The sequence below is a fragment of the Atractosteus spatula genome, chromosome 6 (genome assembly GCF_055471065.1).
Source record: "Atractosteus spatula isolate fAtrSpa1 chromosome 6, fAtrSpa1.hap1, whole genome shotgun sequence".
NCBI lineage: Eukaryota > Metazoa > Chordata > Actinopteri > Semionotiformes > Lepisosteidae > Atractosteus > Atractosteus spatula.
The window spans coordinates 12,947,442-12,964,240 of NC_142711.1; the positions used below are offsets into that span (position 1 = coordinate 12,947,442).

A 16,799-nucleotide genomic window follows, 5' to 3' on the forward strand; every position below is an offset into this window, starting at 1 on the left:
ATGCTTGTTGACTCCGGTATCGCGTTAGTTAAAGACTTCGATGCTTAAAATGTTTAGGGAGAAATGGAATACTGGTGTGTGTTTTCTTTGAAGTACCGAGACCAGCCATATACTGAATGTTTAAGTTCCAAAATTAATATCGTTTATGGACTTCACACGCATTGCAGTATGCTCCTATTCTTTTTATGCTCAGGCACTAAAATCTCCCTTCTGCTTTGTGTAAGGATGGTATCAAGAGCAATCTTAAGTGGTGAGAAAGCTGTGTTCAATGTATTTAAGGGACTCAAAAGTAAAAGAAGATGCTTCATATTGCTTGACTAATTTTAAAAACCAAGTTATAAATGCAGACGCTCCCTCGGTGCGCTGCTCTGGTGCGCCGGCTGTTACACAGTGCCTGTCTGCCGTAAGCGTTACAATATACATACCCAACACTGCTTGTACCCATCTGTCATGCAAATAAAACACCTTGAATTGAATTGAATTGAGGGGAGAGGGGGGGAATACTAAAGCCAATACTGGCACAATACCCTCAATGGGCTTTGACGTGCTAATGCGTTGGTTTAACAGTCCGGGTGTGGCAGGCTTCCAATGTCAACTCGACTCGATTGGAAGACAATGAACGTATTTTAGCCCTAAATGAATTAATAGCAAACATGGTTTACATAAAATACATTTTTCCAAGAAAGTTTATAATAATACGATCTATAGTTGAAATCTGAGCCTACTTTAAAAATAAAGGAAAAGCATTTTCAGAGAGTAATCATGCTGTGTTTATGTAGAAAAAGCGATTAGGTTTACGAGCAATCTAATTACCTATTCGCTTAAAACGCTATTAAAAATGTACTCTGTTGCACACACACACACAATAGAAGCAGGCACCGCTGTCAGAAGGGAAGATATGTTCAAAATATCGCAAATATCGATCATGTTGCGATATTTTGAAATATAAAAGTCAATTGATTGTCCATAATATCGCTATTCTATTTTTTCGAAGAAATGTTTGTTAAAAGAAAAGTCCAGCACCAGCTGGATTCGAAAACACAACCTGTCAGCTGGTAGTCACGTCTACAAGACAGCTCACATGAACAGGCAGGCGAAACAGCCCTACACAGCCCTGTCGCAGCACACGAATACCGTTATTAAATTCTTTAGATACGCGATTCCATATTATATTCCCTTTTAATCAAATTCTAAAAGTATGCTTGTTGACTCCGGTATCACGTTAGTTAAAGACTTCGAAGCTTAAAATGTTTAGGGAGAAATGGAATACTGGTGTGTATTTTTTTCTTTAAAGTACCAAGACCAGCTATACACTGTATGTTTATGTTCCAAAATTAATATCGTTTATGGCCTTCACACGCGTTACAGTATGCTCCTATTCTTTTTATGCTCAGCTACTAAGATTTCCCTTCAGTGGTAAAATTCAATACCTACAACGGGCACAGCAAAGACGTTTTTACTGTAAGTCTTTCTACGACAGACCAACGGACCACGAGTGCCCCTGTCGGTCAACCAATCACGTACTGCGGTGCCCCGCGTCATCTTGCGTCATACTGAGCGACGTCACCTGCGGTACGTGTCTGTAACGCGCACTTTGAATGGCTGCATCTGTATAATATTTCAGTGCATTCATTTGAAAATGCCAAAACATTTAAACAGATGTTACTTTTGGAGTAGCAGTAGTAGTTGCATGTCACTGTGATGAAGATTAGTTGTTGGCAAACAAGCACTCCACAGTGAATTCTTTATAATCTATAATTATAAAGATTACAATCTTGAGTGATGCACGTAGATACAAGTTCTTTTAAAATTATTTCAGTGCCTTATATGATACCATTCAAATAATCACATAATTTCTGCCATCATAAAGTAAATGTTATACTTACCACACATTTTTGGAGCTTTATTGAATATACAAAAGAAATAACTGAGTGACACATACATTTAAAATCGTGTTTGTAATTCAATTGTTAATTTCAAAAGCAGCATTCACATTTTTGTTTATACAGTATAAAAGTTAATATCGAAGATGGCTCATTGCTTCTAGACGTTGCATTGTTAAGAAATGAGGTATATTTGTTTTATATATTCTGTAACACCTTCTAAGATTTCCAACAAAGGGCACAAGTTATTCTAACTTGTAAACTTCACTGATTGCATGTACCATGTATTCATAACTCTGTATAGTGTTATATACAGCAATGTTGTATTTTCAGCATTAAATGAATCTTTACTTGCTTTTCACGTTTGCTCAGGTTCTTGTTTTACTATGTAGTCTTTATTCCTTTTTGTTTTTAAGCAATATCTCTAAGTACTTTAAATGTGTCATTCAGATCCTCTTGTAATTCTCTCTTTTCAAGATTATAAATATGAGTGCCTTTAACCTGTCTCCAAAAGACATACTGTACCTTTCAGACCAAGAGTAATTTTGGTTGCTCTTCCTTGAAATGTCATTACAAACTTTTCGTTTAATTTTACATGAGCCCAAAGATTGATTGCTTTACAGTATACAGTTATCTGTTTTACTTACTGTACATGCTTTATAATGGATGAGGCACCATTTGCCATATTCAATCATATGATAATTCCCGCTGTCAAATTTTGTTATGAACTATTGGAAAAATACATTGAATCATTTGATTTTTAATTCTTATAATATTAATGCCTCTTTTATGACAAGATAGTTTTTAACAGTGCAGAGATTCTGAAATAAGAAATGTTAATTATACAGACTTTATATTCTTTTTTCTACCTCTACCCTTTTTACACTTTATTTCTTTATTTCTTCCGTTAGTGCTAAAAATTATATTAAATTTTGGTTTAGCTCTTTTCCTTGCCTGATAATAATAATAATAAAGCAATACTTTAGACTTTTAAAAATGTTTCACCATTTTGTTTGGATTTTTCAGAGATCTTCGATTTAACAGAATAAGAGAAATTACACCTGGAGCATTTAAGAAGATGAAGAATTTAAACACTTTGTAAGTAATAGTAGAAAGAAGAATAATCTTATCTCCTTCACATAATGTCTGTTTCTGTAGAATATCCTGTTGCCTGGTGTATTTGAGAAATAGAAAAGGTAAGTTTACAGGAAGCCTGAAATATGAGGTTTCAGTTTGCTTCAGTTCTGAGTACTTATATAATATAAGAATAGAGTATCTCCATTTCCTTAATCTGTGGTTTGTAGAATGTCATGGAAGCATTGGCATTTTCTTAAAGTTATGTATACAGTAGGGTCTTGACTTTTGCGAGGCTTTGGTGCAGAAAAATGTTGTGAATAGCCAGATTCACATATAACGAAGTCCACCCCTATATCATTGCATAAATGACTATGGTATATAGTATGTATAGCTAAAAAAACAGTAACCCTTCCTTATATGACAAATGTGGCACTAATGCTTTGGCTTTAAGTTAATTAAAATAACTTTGATATACTTTGATATACTAAAGCAAACAACAGTAATCACAAATGTACAGTAATAAGATAGAATAAGCAACATGAATCCCTCCTCCGCATCCAGTGGATGCCTGCACTTCCCCTCTCTACCTTCCCTGTTCTGTGATTAGCACGCTGTTTGTGCTGTATCTTATTCAAAAACAGCAGAGAGTCAACACTGCACTCCTGTGACAAGGAATGCATCTGCATAACATAATTGTGTGTCTATGACAACATCCAGGGAAACTATGAAGCCTGCATTTCAATCTGTGAAATGTTATGTTTTTCTCCCTGTCTTTATATTTGTATGGAAAAGTGGATGCACTTGTGGTTAATGTTAACTCATAAAAGGTTTTTCCCCCTTGAAGTTTTGCATTTAAATTTCTCATTTCACCCTCATTTTATTTATGCCGCTTGATATTCTCAGGTGTAGAAATAGCTATACCTTTTAATTATGATATCTGGTAACATCTAAAGGCAATTGAATTTTCATCAGCATTTTTCTAAAAGGGTATTGACTGTATTGTAGATTTAAAAAACACTTTCCTTTTTTATGCTAATACTGAAACAAAAGCATAACATGTTGCAAAATTCAGGTTTTTCCAGCTGTTTAGAGCTGTAAAGGAGACATTTTATACATAAAAACAATGGACAACAGACAGCAAACAGTAGCAAGGCCTTTTCATTTTATTGCTGTTTTAATAGAATTTTAATATTGTATTGGTTTGAGACCATGATAAACAATTGTTAAACTAAGGATATTTTTTCAGCTAAAACATTACTTTCGTTCACCATAAAAGTCAGTTCAACAGATAAAATGGAACTACTGTATGCCCTTTTTGTTAATTTATTCATCAATTAGAACCAAATGTGGAGGTTAATCGAAGCAGACGGTTCACACAAAGACATTGGTACCACCTCTGCAACAAAATTTGAAACTCAAAAGAGGGATAAAAAAGAGGATAAATTACAAACATCTGAGACTTCTTTTTGGAGACTTAATTTGAGACAGCATGAATGGTGGTCTAATGTGGTATCAACTTCAAACATACTGTAGGGCATATTATGAAGCTTATCAATAATTTATTAAAGGACAAAATGTAGCTATTCAGTAAATTGATTATAAATGGACAGACTGCAATAGTGCTAAAAGCAACAGAAATATAAGATTTCTACATGAACATTGACAAAAGGTTTATCCCATTATGTAATCCCTGTGCTGTTTTGTAATAATCTAAATAACAAGGGAACATGGCCATTGACAAATACAATACTGCATACTCATACAAGGTTTTGTTATGTTTTTCTGTCATGTTCGCAGACAGTTTTAGTTGTTGTCTTGTCTCATAAAATAGCTCCCAAGTTCTGAAAGTATCCAAATATTGTTTGATAACACCATCATGCAAATATAACCAATTACTAATAAGTATATGCAATTTCAAAATATCATATAATTCTATTGGTTTAGACCAATAAGGCATTTTAAATTCTTTCACCTTTTTTTCTGAGATTGTGTTTCTTGATGTTTGACATTTACTGTAGCTTTCGTTTTACATTGAATTGCTGCAATAAAAATATTTTGAATGTCCTCTGATTTGAAGAGACGAATGAGACCTGTTCTGTTCCTTTATGTTAAATTCCTGTTAAATTGATGCAATACACTGTTTTACTTCTCTACTGTCAGAACATAGCCAGCAAAAGCTGCTAAAAGGATAAACTAGATTTGTTGTCTTATTGAGAAGGAACTGCAGTGAGGAGATAAGTTTTTTAAAGCTTTCAAAAAATTTAATTTTGCATTCATTAATAAAATCCTATGCTTAGTGTTGTAAAAACACTGGAATTAAAAGAGAGCTTCTGAAAATCCAAATAACAGACATAATATGATTTCAAATGTTATGTGCTATTTTACAATAAATAGCTATTTTGTTGATCTGTTTTTAAAATTTAAACACTTAAAATCTTGGGTCACTGTGGTGGTCTGATCTTACATTTTAGATGCATTTTCGCAGTTTATTAACATTTAACTAAAACCTGTCAAAGCTCATATCACCCACTTTGCAAAAATCAGACAATAAATTCAGTAAATATTACATCATGGTTACTGACTTGGAATGAAATACTGTCCTGAAACTCTATTGGATTATATATTAGGTTTATACTGTGTGTATGCACAATATGCACAATATATTATTTAATGTGTTTGCACAGTTAAACATTTGTAAGATATGACATTCACTGAGAACTGGTGAGCATTAGAAATATTTTCTCTGGAAAATAATTTATTTTTGTCAAACTTCAAGGTTTTAACAAAAGACAATTATGATTTACCCCAGTATAATTTATCTGAGGATCTCGACCAGCAATTTCTTAAACGTTCCCAGGATATTAGCTTTGTTTAAAAATGCTTAAAAATTCCATAATCCTTTCTGCAAAACAGCACCTCCCATCCTCAGTTTTAAATCCCCTTTGTTTCAATTTATGTCTTGCTGTTGACTCTCAATAAATCCAGTGGGTTAGGTCTGTCAATGTCTTTGAAGTATTTGGATATTTGTATTAGGTCTGGTCTTATCTATTTGAGGCTAAAATTAATTATTTTCTTTGCAAGATATTCTTTGCAATATCTTTTTTACATGTGCTTATTACTTTTTATATTCCTTTTCATTAGCTGAATGCTATTGTTTTTTTATACATTTATAAAGTTTTCTATGTCTTTTTATATAAAATAATTGTAATAATAATATTAACTATATTACATATTTTCTATAATACATAATGTCACCTTATTTGTCCAAATCTAATTTCCCATTAAATTTACTATACAGTATGTATCAAAACAACAATTCTATATATTTTTGTCTCACTTAAATGGACTTTATTACATGCTAGAAATTAAACACAGCTGTCTCTACAACTGAATAAACTGACATCATCCAGAGAAGTGAGTCTCTGTTGACCTTAGTGATTGTATTACATCATGCAGTTTCTTGAACTTTACTTATACGGTAAAGAATGCCAATTAAAAGCAAACAGTACTCAACACGTAATCATGGTTGTAGAGTTAAGCATTAACAGTGTAATTGTGTGTTTTAACTATTTTCAGATTTAATTTTGAATTTTCAAAGGTCCTATCTTTGTATTAAATTTTTAGGTTAACGTTAAAGCTTTTGTTTTATTTTCAATTAAAGCTTTTGAGCTCAGTCCAGATCCATAATAATTGTCACAAATTTACAGGATTACAGGCTTTTGGAGGTTACAGTATAGAAATATTATAAAAAATTGCAACATAGTACTTATTGCAACACTGTAGAACTTTGACATTGTCTTCAAAGTGAAACACAATGTTCCTTATTTCATCATGTGGCTATGATTAAACAACATTTTCTGCATGAAATGAATACAAAGCACTAACATAACAAAGAGAGAAAATGTGTACAAGCCATTCAATTACAAGGATAGTCAGTAAAATGTTTAAGCCAAGTCTAAACATTTGGCACACAGGTGAAAAATATCAAGACAACTAAATGAAGTTACATTTCTCAAGGTGAAAATTAAATATGCAGTTTTATCATCTTCACTGCCCTTCTCTGTATTGGAACCACTACCAAATACAGCTTCTTATGGTTGCAGCTCATCTATAAACATTATATGCCATGTGATTTTTTTAAAAATATTTATTTTTGCGGGATTATAAAATGTTAAATGACTATACTGCATATTTATAATGAATCTTTGAAAATTTTCCACCACATGCTTCACTACACCCTGTGAAAAAATAGTAGTGGAATGATTAACTTGCACACTGAACAACTCATCCACTATGAAATTGCATGGCTTAAATGTCCTTTTGACATGCCAAAATCTCTAAATGAATCTATTATATTGTGCAGGCAGAGTAATGGTGGATACAAAGGACAAAGCACATCTGATTGTAAAGTTTTTCTTTGATTTGGCTTTGAATGAATTTTACATGAGAATAGTTTTTGTATTTTATAAATTAATGATCAACGAGATAACAATATTGGTGATAGTATTGCATAAGCAGGTATATTAATTTAACTTTGATTTACCATTAATCCTTTACACAAAACGATAATCCTCTGAGTATGTTAGTATTTTTAAAGACTTACCTATAAACATTAAGTCATTCATTACAAGGCATTACAGTAAAAATAATGGACTGTAATGTAATGGCTGATTTGTATGGTTCTATATTTATGGCCTCTTGTTATTTATGTCACAATAGTTATATTTATTGCAGATTAATTACAGTATCTTTAAAAACCTATGTGTTATGTATACTGTACATAAAAGCAGAAAAACAATGTCAGTTTTGATTATACCAAGGAAATGCTTTATTTTTAAAATTGGTTTTATGGTTACTGTTTACCTTATATTACTTTGTTTTTAATGATTATTGGTAGCTGATAAGCAAACAGGATCCTATAAAGACCCCAGTACTTCTTGTAAGTATAAACACAGTCATTGGTTTTTAATTCTAATATAATGACCTTTCTTTCAGGTTACTCAACAACAATCAAATTAAGTGGATTCCTGAAAAAGCCTTTGATGATCTGGAAAACCTAAAATACCTGTATGTTAAGAACTTTTACTTTCTTTTATATAACAAGGCTTAGGTTCTTTTCACCAAAATTAATTTTAGTGAAAATGAAAAGTGTAACTGAAGGCAATTCTTTAACAGATTCCATAAAAATAAACGATTAGCAAATTAATAATATTTTATCCTTTTTTCAGGAAGCTAAACATAAAATTGCAAAACTAAGAATGCTCTGACAGCATTTAATTGCAAATTTAAGAATAAAATAAACTTTATAACATAGGAATATGATTGCTAAACATTAAAGGGATTTTAGAAATAGGTTTTCTGATGACTTCTGTAATTCAGTAATCTGCTCCAAAGTTTGTGTTTTTTTGTAAAATGTATCAAAATTGTAGGCAATATTTTTATTCTATTGGATTAATTGTATTATCTGAATCCTAAAGCATTCCTCATTAGTAGTTAATTTCACATTAAGATAAGACTGTTTTATCTTGCAGCTACCTGTATAAAAATGAAATTCAATCACTGGACAAGCAAGCATTTAAAGGTTTACATTCTTTAGAGCAGCTGTAAGTATGAAATTTATTTATTTTTTGTTTCACATTCTCTTTTCCTGTTATACACAATAGATTACCACATCTTTTTCACAATGAATATGCTCTTATTTTTTTCCACTGCACTCAGAAAAACATAAAAACAATCTTGCATATAGCTAAAATCATTATATAAAAATGTGTCTGTATCATTACTGCTTTGTAGTTTAATCTCATCATAGGTAAAGTACTGTAAAACAAGCAAGCCAGGGCCAGAACAATTGGTAGAACCTTTATTGTAGGTTGCACTCATACCTAGTATGGTGACAGGCAACACTGAGCTGTAGGTGTTGCCTTAGATTGGATGAATCATTAAAGGGAGGTAATGACTACATGGTTATTAAAAATCCCATGTCATTGTTGAAATGTGCAGGGGTTTAATTACCGGTGAGCTAGGTAAATTCTATTTTAGGTGTGTATAATTTGGCCAATCTAAAGTTTTCCCTTAATTGAACTGGTGAAAAAAATACCACTTCTCCACTTAATCTGACATGTATGTGACATTATGTGCCAGAGGTTGCTGGCACATAATGGCTACCTCAGGGGATCGGAATGGGGAGAGCACTTCAGTAGAGGATGTAATGGGTCCCCTCCTGTCTGTAAAGGATGCTTTGGGATTCTTTGAAATGGAAAATGTTCCACAAATTAACAACAAATAAAATTAATTAAAATTAAAATGAATAACAACAAATAAAAGTAGTTCAGGTGGGTAGCTGCGTCAGCATGCGTGGTCTACAAAGGAACAAGTAATAGGTTTAATCCATGCTGAAAAGAGAAGAGAGAAAACACAATGTTTTGGCTGGGAAGCCTTCTTCAGGTGTGAGAAAGACAGGGCAGAGGGAGAGGCAAAGAGGCCACTCAGGAAGTGCAAAGTGGAGAGGGGTGAAGAGAGGTGTGAAGTCAAAACCAGCATGAGAATAGAGAAGATTAAATGTATAACAAAAGGTATATGAAATACTTTTTTCTCATTGAAAAAAAATGTATGTATACTTTTTTTCAGTCTATTTTCTGTCATATTTAAAGTACATGTACTGTTGAAACCATTATATCTTTCCTTCATTTTAAGGTACATCTTCTGTAGCCTGCACTGAAGTGTTGCATTTCTTTTCAATATTGTTGTGTCATTACAATTACATTAATTCCATTTCAATAATGTATGAAACTAACATTTTTCAGTGTATTTTTTATTTTAATGAATTATTTTCTCTTTTTGCTAGGTTTTAACAAGTTCTACTTTACCAGCGTAAATTGTTGTACTGCAGACCTGCAAACTATTACTAATGAAACATTCTACTATTTTTAACTTCCATTCAATGCCTTATCTACATTATAATCCATTTGGAAATCTTGAAGAACAAACACATGAATAACATTATCTGTAACCTCTGATTTTAACCTAATGCTTTTCTTTTTGAAATAAAAATATTAAAATTGTTTGGTTCTTGAACAGAAAGTGTACATTGCATATATTTCTAATTTACATACGTTCATATCATATAGGCTAAACTGAAAATGTCCAAATGTATAACATTTTTTACAGATTTGTTTTGTTATCACAAATTAAACAGACTTTCAACAGTTTTAAATTGAATTCCTGTTTTACTTTGTAGTAACAGCTTGAATGAGATCTGATTACTAATGTTAACTTTTGATGTACATTTCACAGATACATTCACTTCAACCACATAGGAACACTAGAGCCAGATACATTCAGTGGCCTTCCCAAACTGGAGAGATTGTAAGTTAAACCTGTACTGACATTGTGTGCACTGTGATTTTTTCTTTAACTCAAATATATTACTTTTTATATTTGCAAATATACTTGATATAAGTAAATATAAGAACTTTACAAACAATTAACAATTTCTGTCATAGAAGACAATACGAGACACTATTTTGTTCCCATTAGTGGTGGTCACCACAGTAATGTCAGTGGTCACTAAAGTAACTTCTTTTATTAACAATCAAGTAAATCTATGGATCTACACATGAAATAATGACATTTTTTTTGTTTTTGGTGAGACGAATATAAAAATGCTGTTTAAACAAACAAGCTTTATCTGAATGCATCTAAAAAAAGAAAAAAGTTGAAGTCTCAGTTGAAAGCAGTCAGTTTCTTCACATTGAAAATCGATCTACTGCACCTATTCAACAACACCAGGTTTCTTACAACTTTTTAACAGCTGAATCCATCTTCAGTCCTGTGTCTGTTCAGTTAGCACCTTTTTTTTCAAGCCAGGCAACCAAATCCAACTTCCACATGTCTTGGAATCAATTTGTTCACTGGAGTCACCATGCTGTCTTCCTTCTTCCTCAGCTTGTCCTGATGATGATGATGGTGATCATCACAGCGTGCTCAGGGCTGTCCTCCATCCTGTTCTCTATACCTAGCCTTTTTCTCTGCCCCTGTGGTGTCTGCATTACCTTGTTCTCCATATTCTGTCTTTTCTTTTTACCTTCACTTTCATCATCAGGTGTCCTACCCACCCCCCCAAGGCCCCAGGAATGTCCCATCTCTTTCTTTTTCCATAGCCCCTTCCATACCCTCATCATTGGTATAAAGATGATGTGGCTTCCCCCAGGACATCTCCTTGCATCTCTGTTTTCCTTTCTTGTTTTAATTTCCTTTCATCTTAATTTCGTTGATCAGGTGAAAATAACTGGTTTGCGAAACACAAGATTTCTTCTGTTGCAAAAAGGGTATCATGGACAGAGTTCTGTTCTTTACTGACTCTCTGTCTCAGATAGGCGTCTGAGGGAAAAAAAATAATTCCTGGCTTGGACTGCTTGCAGTTACATGGTTGGGAAAATCAAAGGGCCAGGTTAGTTGGATAGAGGAGAGATGCCAGTAAGTTAACCAACAGAATGAGTTAGGTGCTACCTTTAGAAAGCAGGAAATCACAGTTAATGATTGGTTAGGATGTTTTTAAGATAACTCCAGTATCCACTCTGCAGGTACAGTACCTCATTGGTTGATCATTGTATGGGTGATGGACAGTGACCTCTGATCCATTGTCTTGGGCAGAAAATGAATAGCAGACTAAGAGGAGCCAGGCTGAACAATATACCTTTAGATTGTTTCAGAATAAATAGTTTTATGATGTCCTTGTCTGTTTCAGACTTGGAAGATGTTTCTTATCAGTTGGGCTCCTTTTAGCTTAATTCCTGTGCTTTACACAGAAGCCAAGGTGCTTTGTCAAGGCAGAAGAAATATCATTAGAAATCTTTATTACCACTTAATTCCAAGTGTAATACCTTGCTACTACAGATGCATAATGAAGGGCCCTTTATAGTCTTAAAATTATGTGTTTATAAAAGCATTAAGGTAATGGAATACTGTATGGCAGATATAAGCCTCTAGAATACGCAGTTGCCTTCTAATTTACTAAAGGAAAACATAATCGAAATTTTGTGTTTGATGTCACTTTTACTACATTTGGTTTTGTAGATTTCTTCACAATAACAAACTAACTCGAATCCCAGATGGAACCTTTCATCATCTGGACTCATTGAAAAGACTGTAAGTAGTAATACTGTTTGATTAATTTTAATTTTAAAAAATCTTTTGTTAATTTAAATTAGATTTCAGTACAGTCAGTAAGTAAGGACTACTAAATTTAGCAGTATACAATCTAAAATATAATGTTTCACCTTTTCCTTAACTCTGGAGTCCCCTTTATTTAAAACTCTTTTTAAATGCTTATTTAAGGGAGTTTCCTAAATTTATGTTTATTATGGAGAGGTTTATTTATATATAAATGGTCCTATGTTATCATCCTTTTTTATTAAACTTACCTAAAAACTACAATGATAAAATCATTATGCAAATGAATAACCATGGATTAAATGTCATTTTGTTTTCAAATGAGTGCAGGCGTTTAGACTCCAATGGCCTAGTCTGTGATTGTGAATTAATTTGGCTGGTTGAATTGATGAAGGAGTATGCAAAGAATGGAAATACTCAGGCCGCAGCAACCTGTGAGCATCCTAAGAGGCTGCAAGGCAGGTCTGTTGCTACAGTAACAACAGAGGAGTTCAACTGTGGTGAGTATAAATGGCTGTGGATTCTGTCTGTCACTCTCCCTTGGTTATTTGCTGCTTTATTCATGGATGCATACAAACTTTCTTGAGGTTAAGCACCTCTTACAGAGGGGATGAGCATAATCCGACTCTGTATTCTGTATAATCTATTCTATAATCAAAGTTTCGGACATAACCTTTGCCAGTCATAAACTAATGTACCATTCAATTAGTGCTGTGGTGGTAGAAACACATGACACATAAAAGCACATAAAGTCTTTTGAGCTTGGTGTTTTTATTGAAGTGCCTTATACAGTACTACTTGTTTTTTTTAACACACAAGTTATTATACTATATTTTACAACATTGTGTCTATGTATTTAATACAAGCAGATTGTTTCACTCAGTTTTTAGTTCATGAGGAATAACCACACCCAACAAGAACATGTGTTTAGGAATGTTCATTGGCAAGTAAGACATTGGACATTTTATCTTTATCCACATTATTGTGGTCCAACCACCTGGCCATAGGACAAGGAAGTTAGGATCCCTATGTGAGAAAGAGTTTATCAAAGGTGGAAAACTTCATTTGCTGCATCTTCACTGCCATTTTATGCCTCTTGTATACAGAGATAAACAGTTTTCTTCTTTGTTTCTAATGAAAAACGAACAAAATGTTTAGATATTGATGTTAGAATGGTAAAAATTACTACCTACAGTATAATGTATTGTTTTTTATTCTGAAGTGGTGCAGATAGAAAATGAAAAATGCAAGTTCCATAAAAAAAACACCAACAACATAGGGCTACATTTTCACATTCAATAAAAAAAAACATGTAATGTCATTTGTTATTGGATAAAATCAATGCATTTCAATTATGGTTTACTGCAGTATAACACAGACGGCTGTAACTTCTGTAACATCTGTCAGATGGATGGTAAGCTTTTTGTTTTTGAAGCCAAAGACTTTAATCCAGAATGAAACGTATGCACATGATAACTGTAATTCTTTTGATTAACTACTCTTCAGCCAGTAAAAAAAGACATCCTCAGTATGACTGGATGCCTTATCCATTAAAGAATGTATATCCTGCTGTGTTAAGCATTTTCCATTTTGTCAAATGGAAAGACATTTGTAAAGCATGGTATAATCAGTGTTATGTGTTATGTGGTATAATCACTGTTATGGAAATTGTAGAAAAACATGTTTTGAATTCATGTAGTATAATTACAATATACGAATCTTATACTAACATTTAAGTTATGGTATGTTTTTCATATTTTCAGAAACATAAATTAATTTGGGAGTGATGTAACCTCTACACATGCTTATGACTGAGAATCAAATCAAACGTGATGGAAAAATATTTTCATTTGCTTTTGTCAGTATTTAAACAAATATCTGATGTTTAAATACTGTATACGACGGTTCCTAAACCCTAAAGCATTTCATTCAGACATTTTATTCTATATTGCAAATTAAATGTAGTCCTAGTGACTAGGCTTAACAAAACGCGGTATTGTTGTGCATTTGATAAATACACTTTGTTGATTGTTGTTTTAATAAATCAGTAATGTCACTTTTCACATTATCACTGAAATTGCTGGAAGAAGGGTTACAGGAAGGTAGATCAGTCAGGAGGTTAAGTTCACTATATATTACAGACTAATGAACTGTGTGAGAAGGAGCAAAGTAGTACAGTCAAATCGCAGTTTATGGGCTATGCGGTCACAGCTTTATGAGGTCGGCAACGGAAAACAATAAAAAATTGAATAAATGCTTTATTCTCTGAAAAAATCGTCAAGCACGCTTAGTGAGCCTATACAGTCGTCTTATTTACTGTTTTATACTTATATTTAATATCTTAAATTACCGTAAGAAGTTAGTAGTTTTTTTTTAATAAGGGTTATAGGGTAAAATTTGACTATACGCGAATTTGGCTTTACACGCCACTCAAAATTCCAATCCCCCGGTTAAATTATGAGTCGACTGCGCTGTAAGATGTCGTCAGAGAAGCTATAAATTTACTGAATATGTGCCTCTTCTTTTCTGTCCTGAGAAACATTCACATAAACTGAGTAACATTACTTGTGCAGTACAGCATATACCGCTGAAAACGTGCATTCTGTAGCTACAGTATCTCCTGCGGTAGCTCCGATGCACCGCATTTTTAGGTTTAAAGAAAAAATCTAACAGGTAGTAATCTCTCCAACTGAAGCCTGGAGGTGAAAGCCTGTTGAAGAAAAGCCTGTCATTGAAACAGCTACAGTACATAAATCTGAACATATTCCATATTCCTGTTGTCCTGAGAGTCATCCCTTTACCACTATCCTGAAAAACAAATAAGTGGAGACTGAAAATTAAGTAATTTACAAGAATAATCTGTTGGTACAATTAACATTTTTTACAGGTGTCACTAGTGATAATTGGTGTTGGGTGGTTAGAAATGCGTTCAGAGGTAGAATACTCAAAGGAATATGCAGAAATCCCTTAAAAGTAGCGTTTACCTTGCTCACAAAATGCAAACACAAAATATGGAATTAAAGTAATAATAAGATGAATAACAACAACACTACATACATTTTAGTCTGAAATCCTTAAGGCTTCAGTGTCAGTGCCACAGCTAAAATGCTTTCCTTTGGTGAAAAGAAGCCATTAGTATGTTTATATAATTACACTATATTGCATTGCAGTACAGTATACTTTCACCTTATCAGACTAATGGGAGGAAAGGGGTGTTTGGTGTTGCCGGCTATACTTTGATATATTATTTGATATAATATTTCAAGCTCAGAAAGAACATTTGTATATACTATAGGAAAAAAAATCACCAAAAGTAAACCAGGTTTTTGTGCAATGGTAACAGACTACTGGAAGCTCACTCATTATACCTGTATACTTGAGGACCCTCGGTCTCCCAGGTGTGCCAACTAATACAGGTGTCAGTCTACGTAAGCTGTCATCTTTTGCACACAGTAACGCTGAGATCCTTACCTTGCTGATTTTATATTCTGATGTAGATGTCTCTTGATTGTATGCCTGGCTATTTTACAGGAGCAAATGCCAGAAGAGACCAGTCTCGTCAGCATTGTAGAGTTGGAATAATATGAAGCCTTCAACTTAGATTAATTTATTCATACTGTATTCTTATGGAACAGTTCTGTCATTTTAGTAGGTGCACTCAAAGCTTTTTTATTTTACTATATTGTGATATTTACAAAATTACCAAAAGCCTCTGTCTCTGCATTTGAAATTCAGTTTCATGTGTTTGGGGAGTCTATTAGCTGCAGATTACAATTCAACACTATGGACATCCTTTTTGCTGACAAAACCCTGTTTACTATAATTTGTCCATTAAATCCAAAGTCTGTAAAGTGAACTCCATTAAAGTAGAGGGTTTACTGTAGTCATCTGGAACTGAGAAAATAAGACAGAAATAAAGCATTACAGAAATGACACATGGCCATTGTAAGGTAAGCAGTATTAAGACAAGGAATTACTTCACCAGAACAATATGCATTTAAATTTTTTTTATTAATTTGTGTATTGTGCATTAATTAGGCCACACGATATAGATGCAGATAATTCAGGAATGTGTTTTAGAACATATTAAAACACAAAACAGCAAATAAGAAATGGGGAAATTGAGGTGCCAGTGATTATATGTTGTAGCAGAGTAGCCGTAAGATTTAAGTTTTCCTCTTCACAGAGAGACCTCGAATCATCTCAGAACCTAAGGATATTGATGCCTCTATGGGAAATACTGTCTACTTTTCCTGCAGAGCTGAAGGCAATCCCAAACCTGAAATTATCTGGATCCATAACAAGTAAGCACTGAGAAATTTGATAATTCATTGAAAAGCACGTCCTTTCCTCCATTAAAAATTCAGAGACTGTTGATTTATTGTATGGTATAGTGATAAATATCTTGTCACAAATAAACATTTCTGAATATCTATATGATATATTATCGTTTATGGTAAAATTTATAGATTGCTATTTAAAAATATGCCCTATACAATAAATTTGTCGATCTTGAATAAGAATAGCTACAGTGTAATACCAATAAGAGAAGCAAGCAACGCTTCCCCCAGAAATTCAGCTTATAAGTTAATTAGTAATACAGTCCCTCTCCACATCCCGGAGGTCCTCATCTCTTTTACATTTCCTTTATTTTGTCTCCTGTAGAAT

The 16,799-nt window shown here is 33.1% G+C and overlaps 1 protein-coding gene across 1 annotated transcript in view; it reads left to right on the forward strand.

The window, feature by feature from the left end:
- LOC148831842 (peroxidasin homolog) overlaps positions 1 to 16,799 on the forward strand; it is a 66,825-nt gene that overhangs the window by 21,591 nt on the left and 28,435 nt on the right. Inside the window, exons 2-8 of the mRNA XM_088919135.1 lie at positions 2,910 to 2,981; positions 7,956 to 8,027; positions 8,492 to 8,563; positions 10,254 to 10,325; positions 12,036 to 12,107; positions 12,462 to 12,631; positions 16,318 to 16,435. Of these exons, the coding sequence (XP_088775261.1) occupies positions 2,910 to 2,981; positions 7,956 to 8,027; positions 8,492 to 8,563; positions 10,254 to 10,325; positions 12,036 to 12,107; positions 12,462 to 12,631; positions 16,318 to 16,435 (648 nt within the window). The remainder of the gene's footprint in view (positions 1 to 2,909; positions 2,982 to 7,955; positions 8,028 to 8,491; positions 8,564 to 10,253; positions 10,326 to 12,035; positions 12,108 to 12,461; positions 12,632 to 16,317; positions 16,436 to 16,799) is intronic.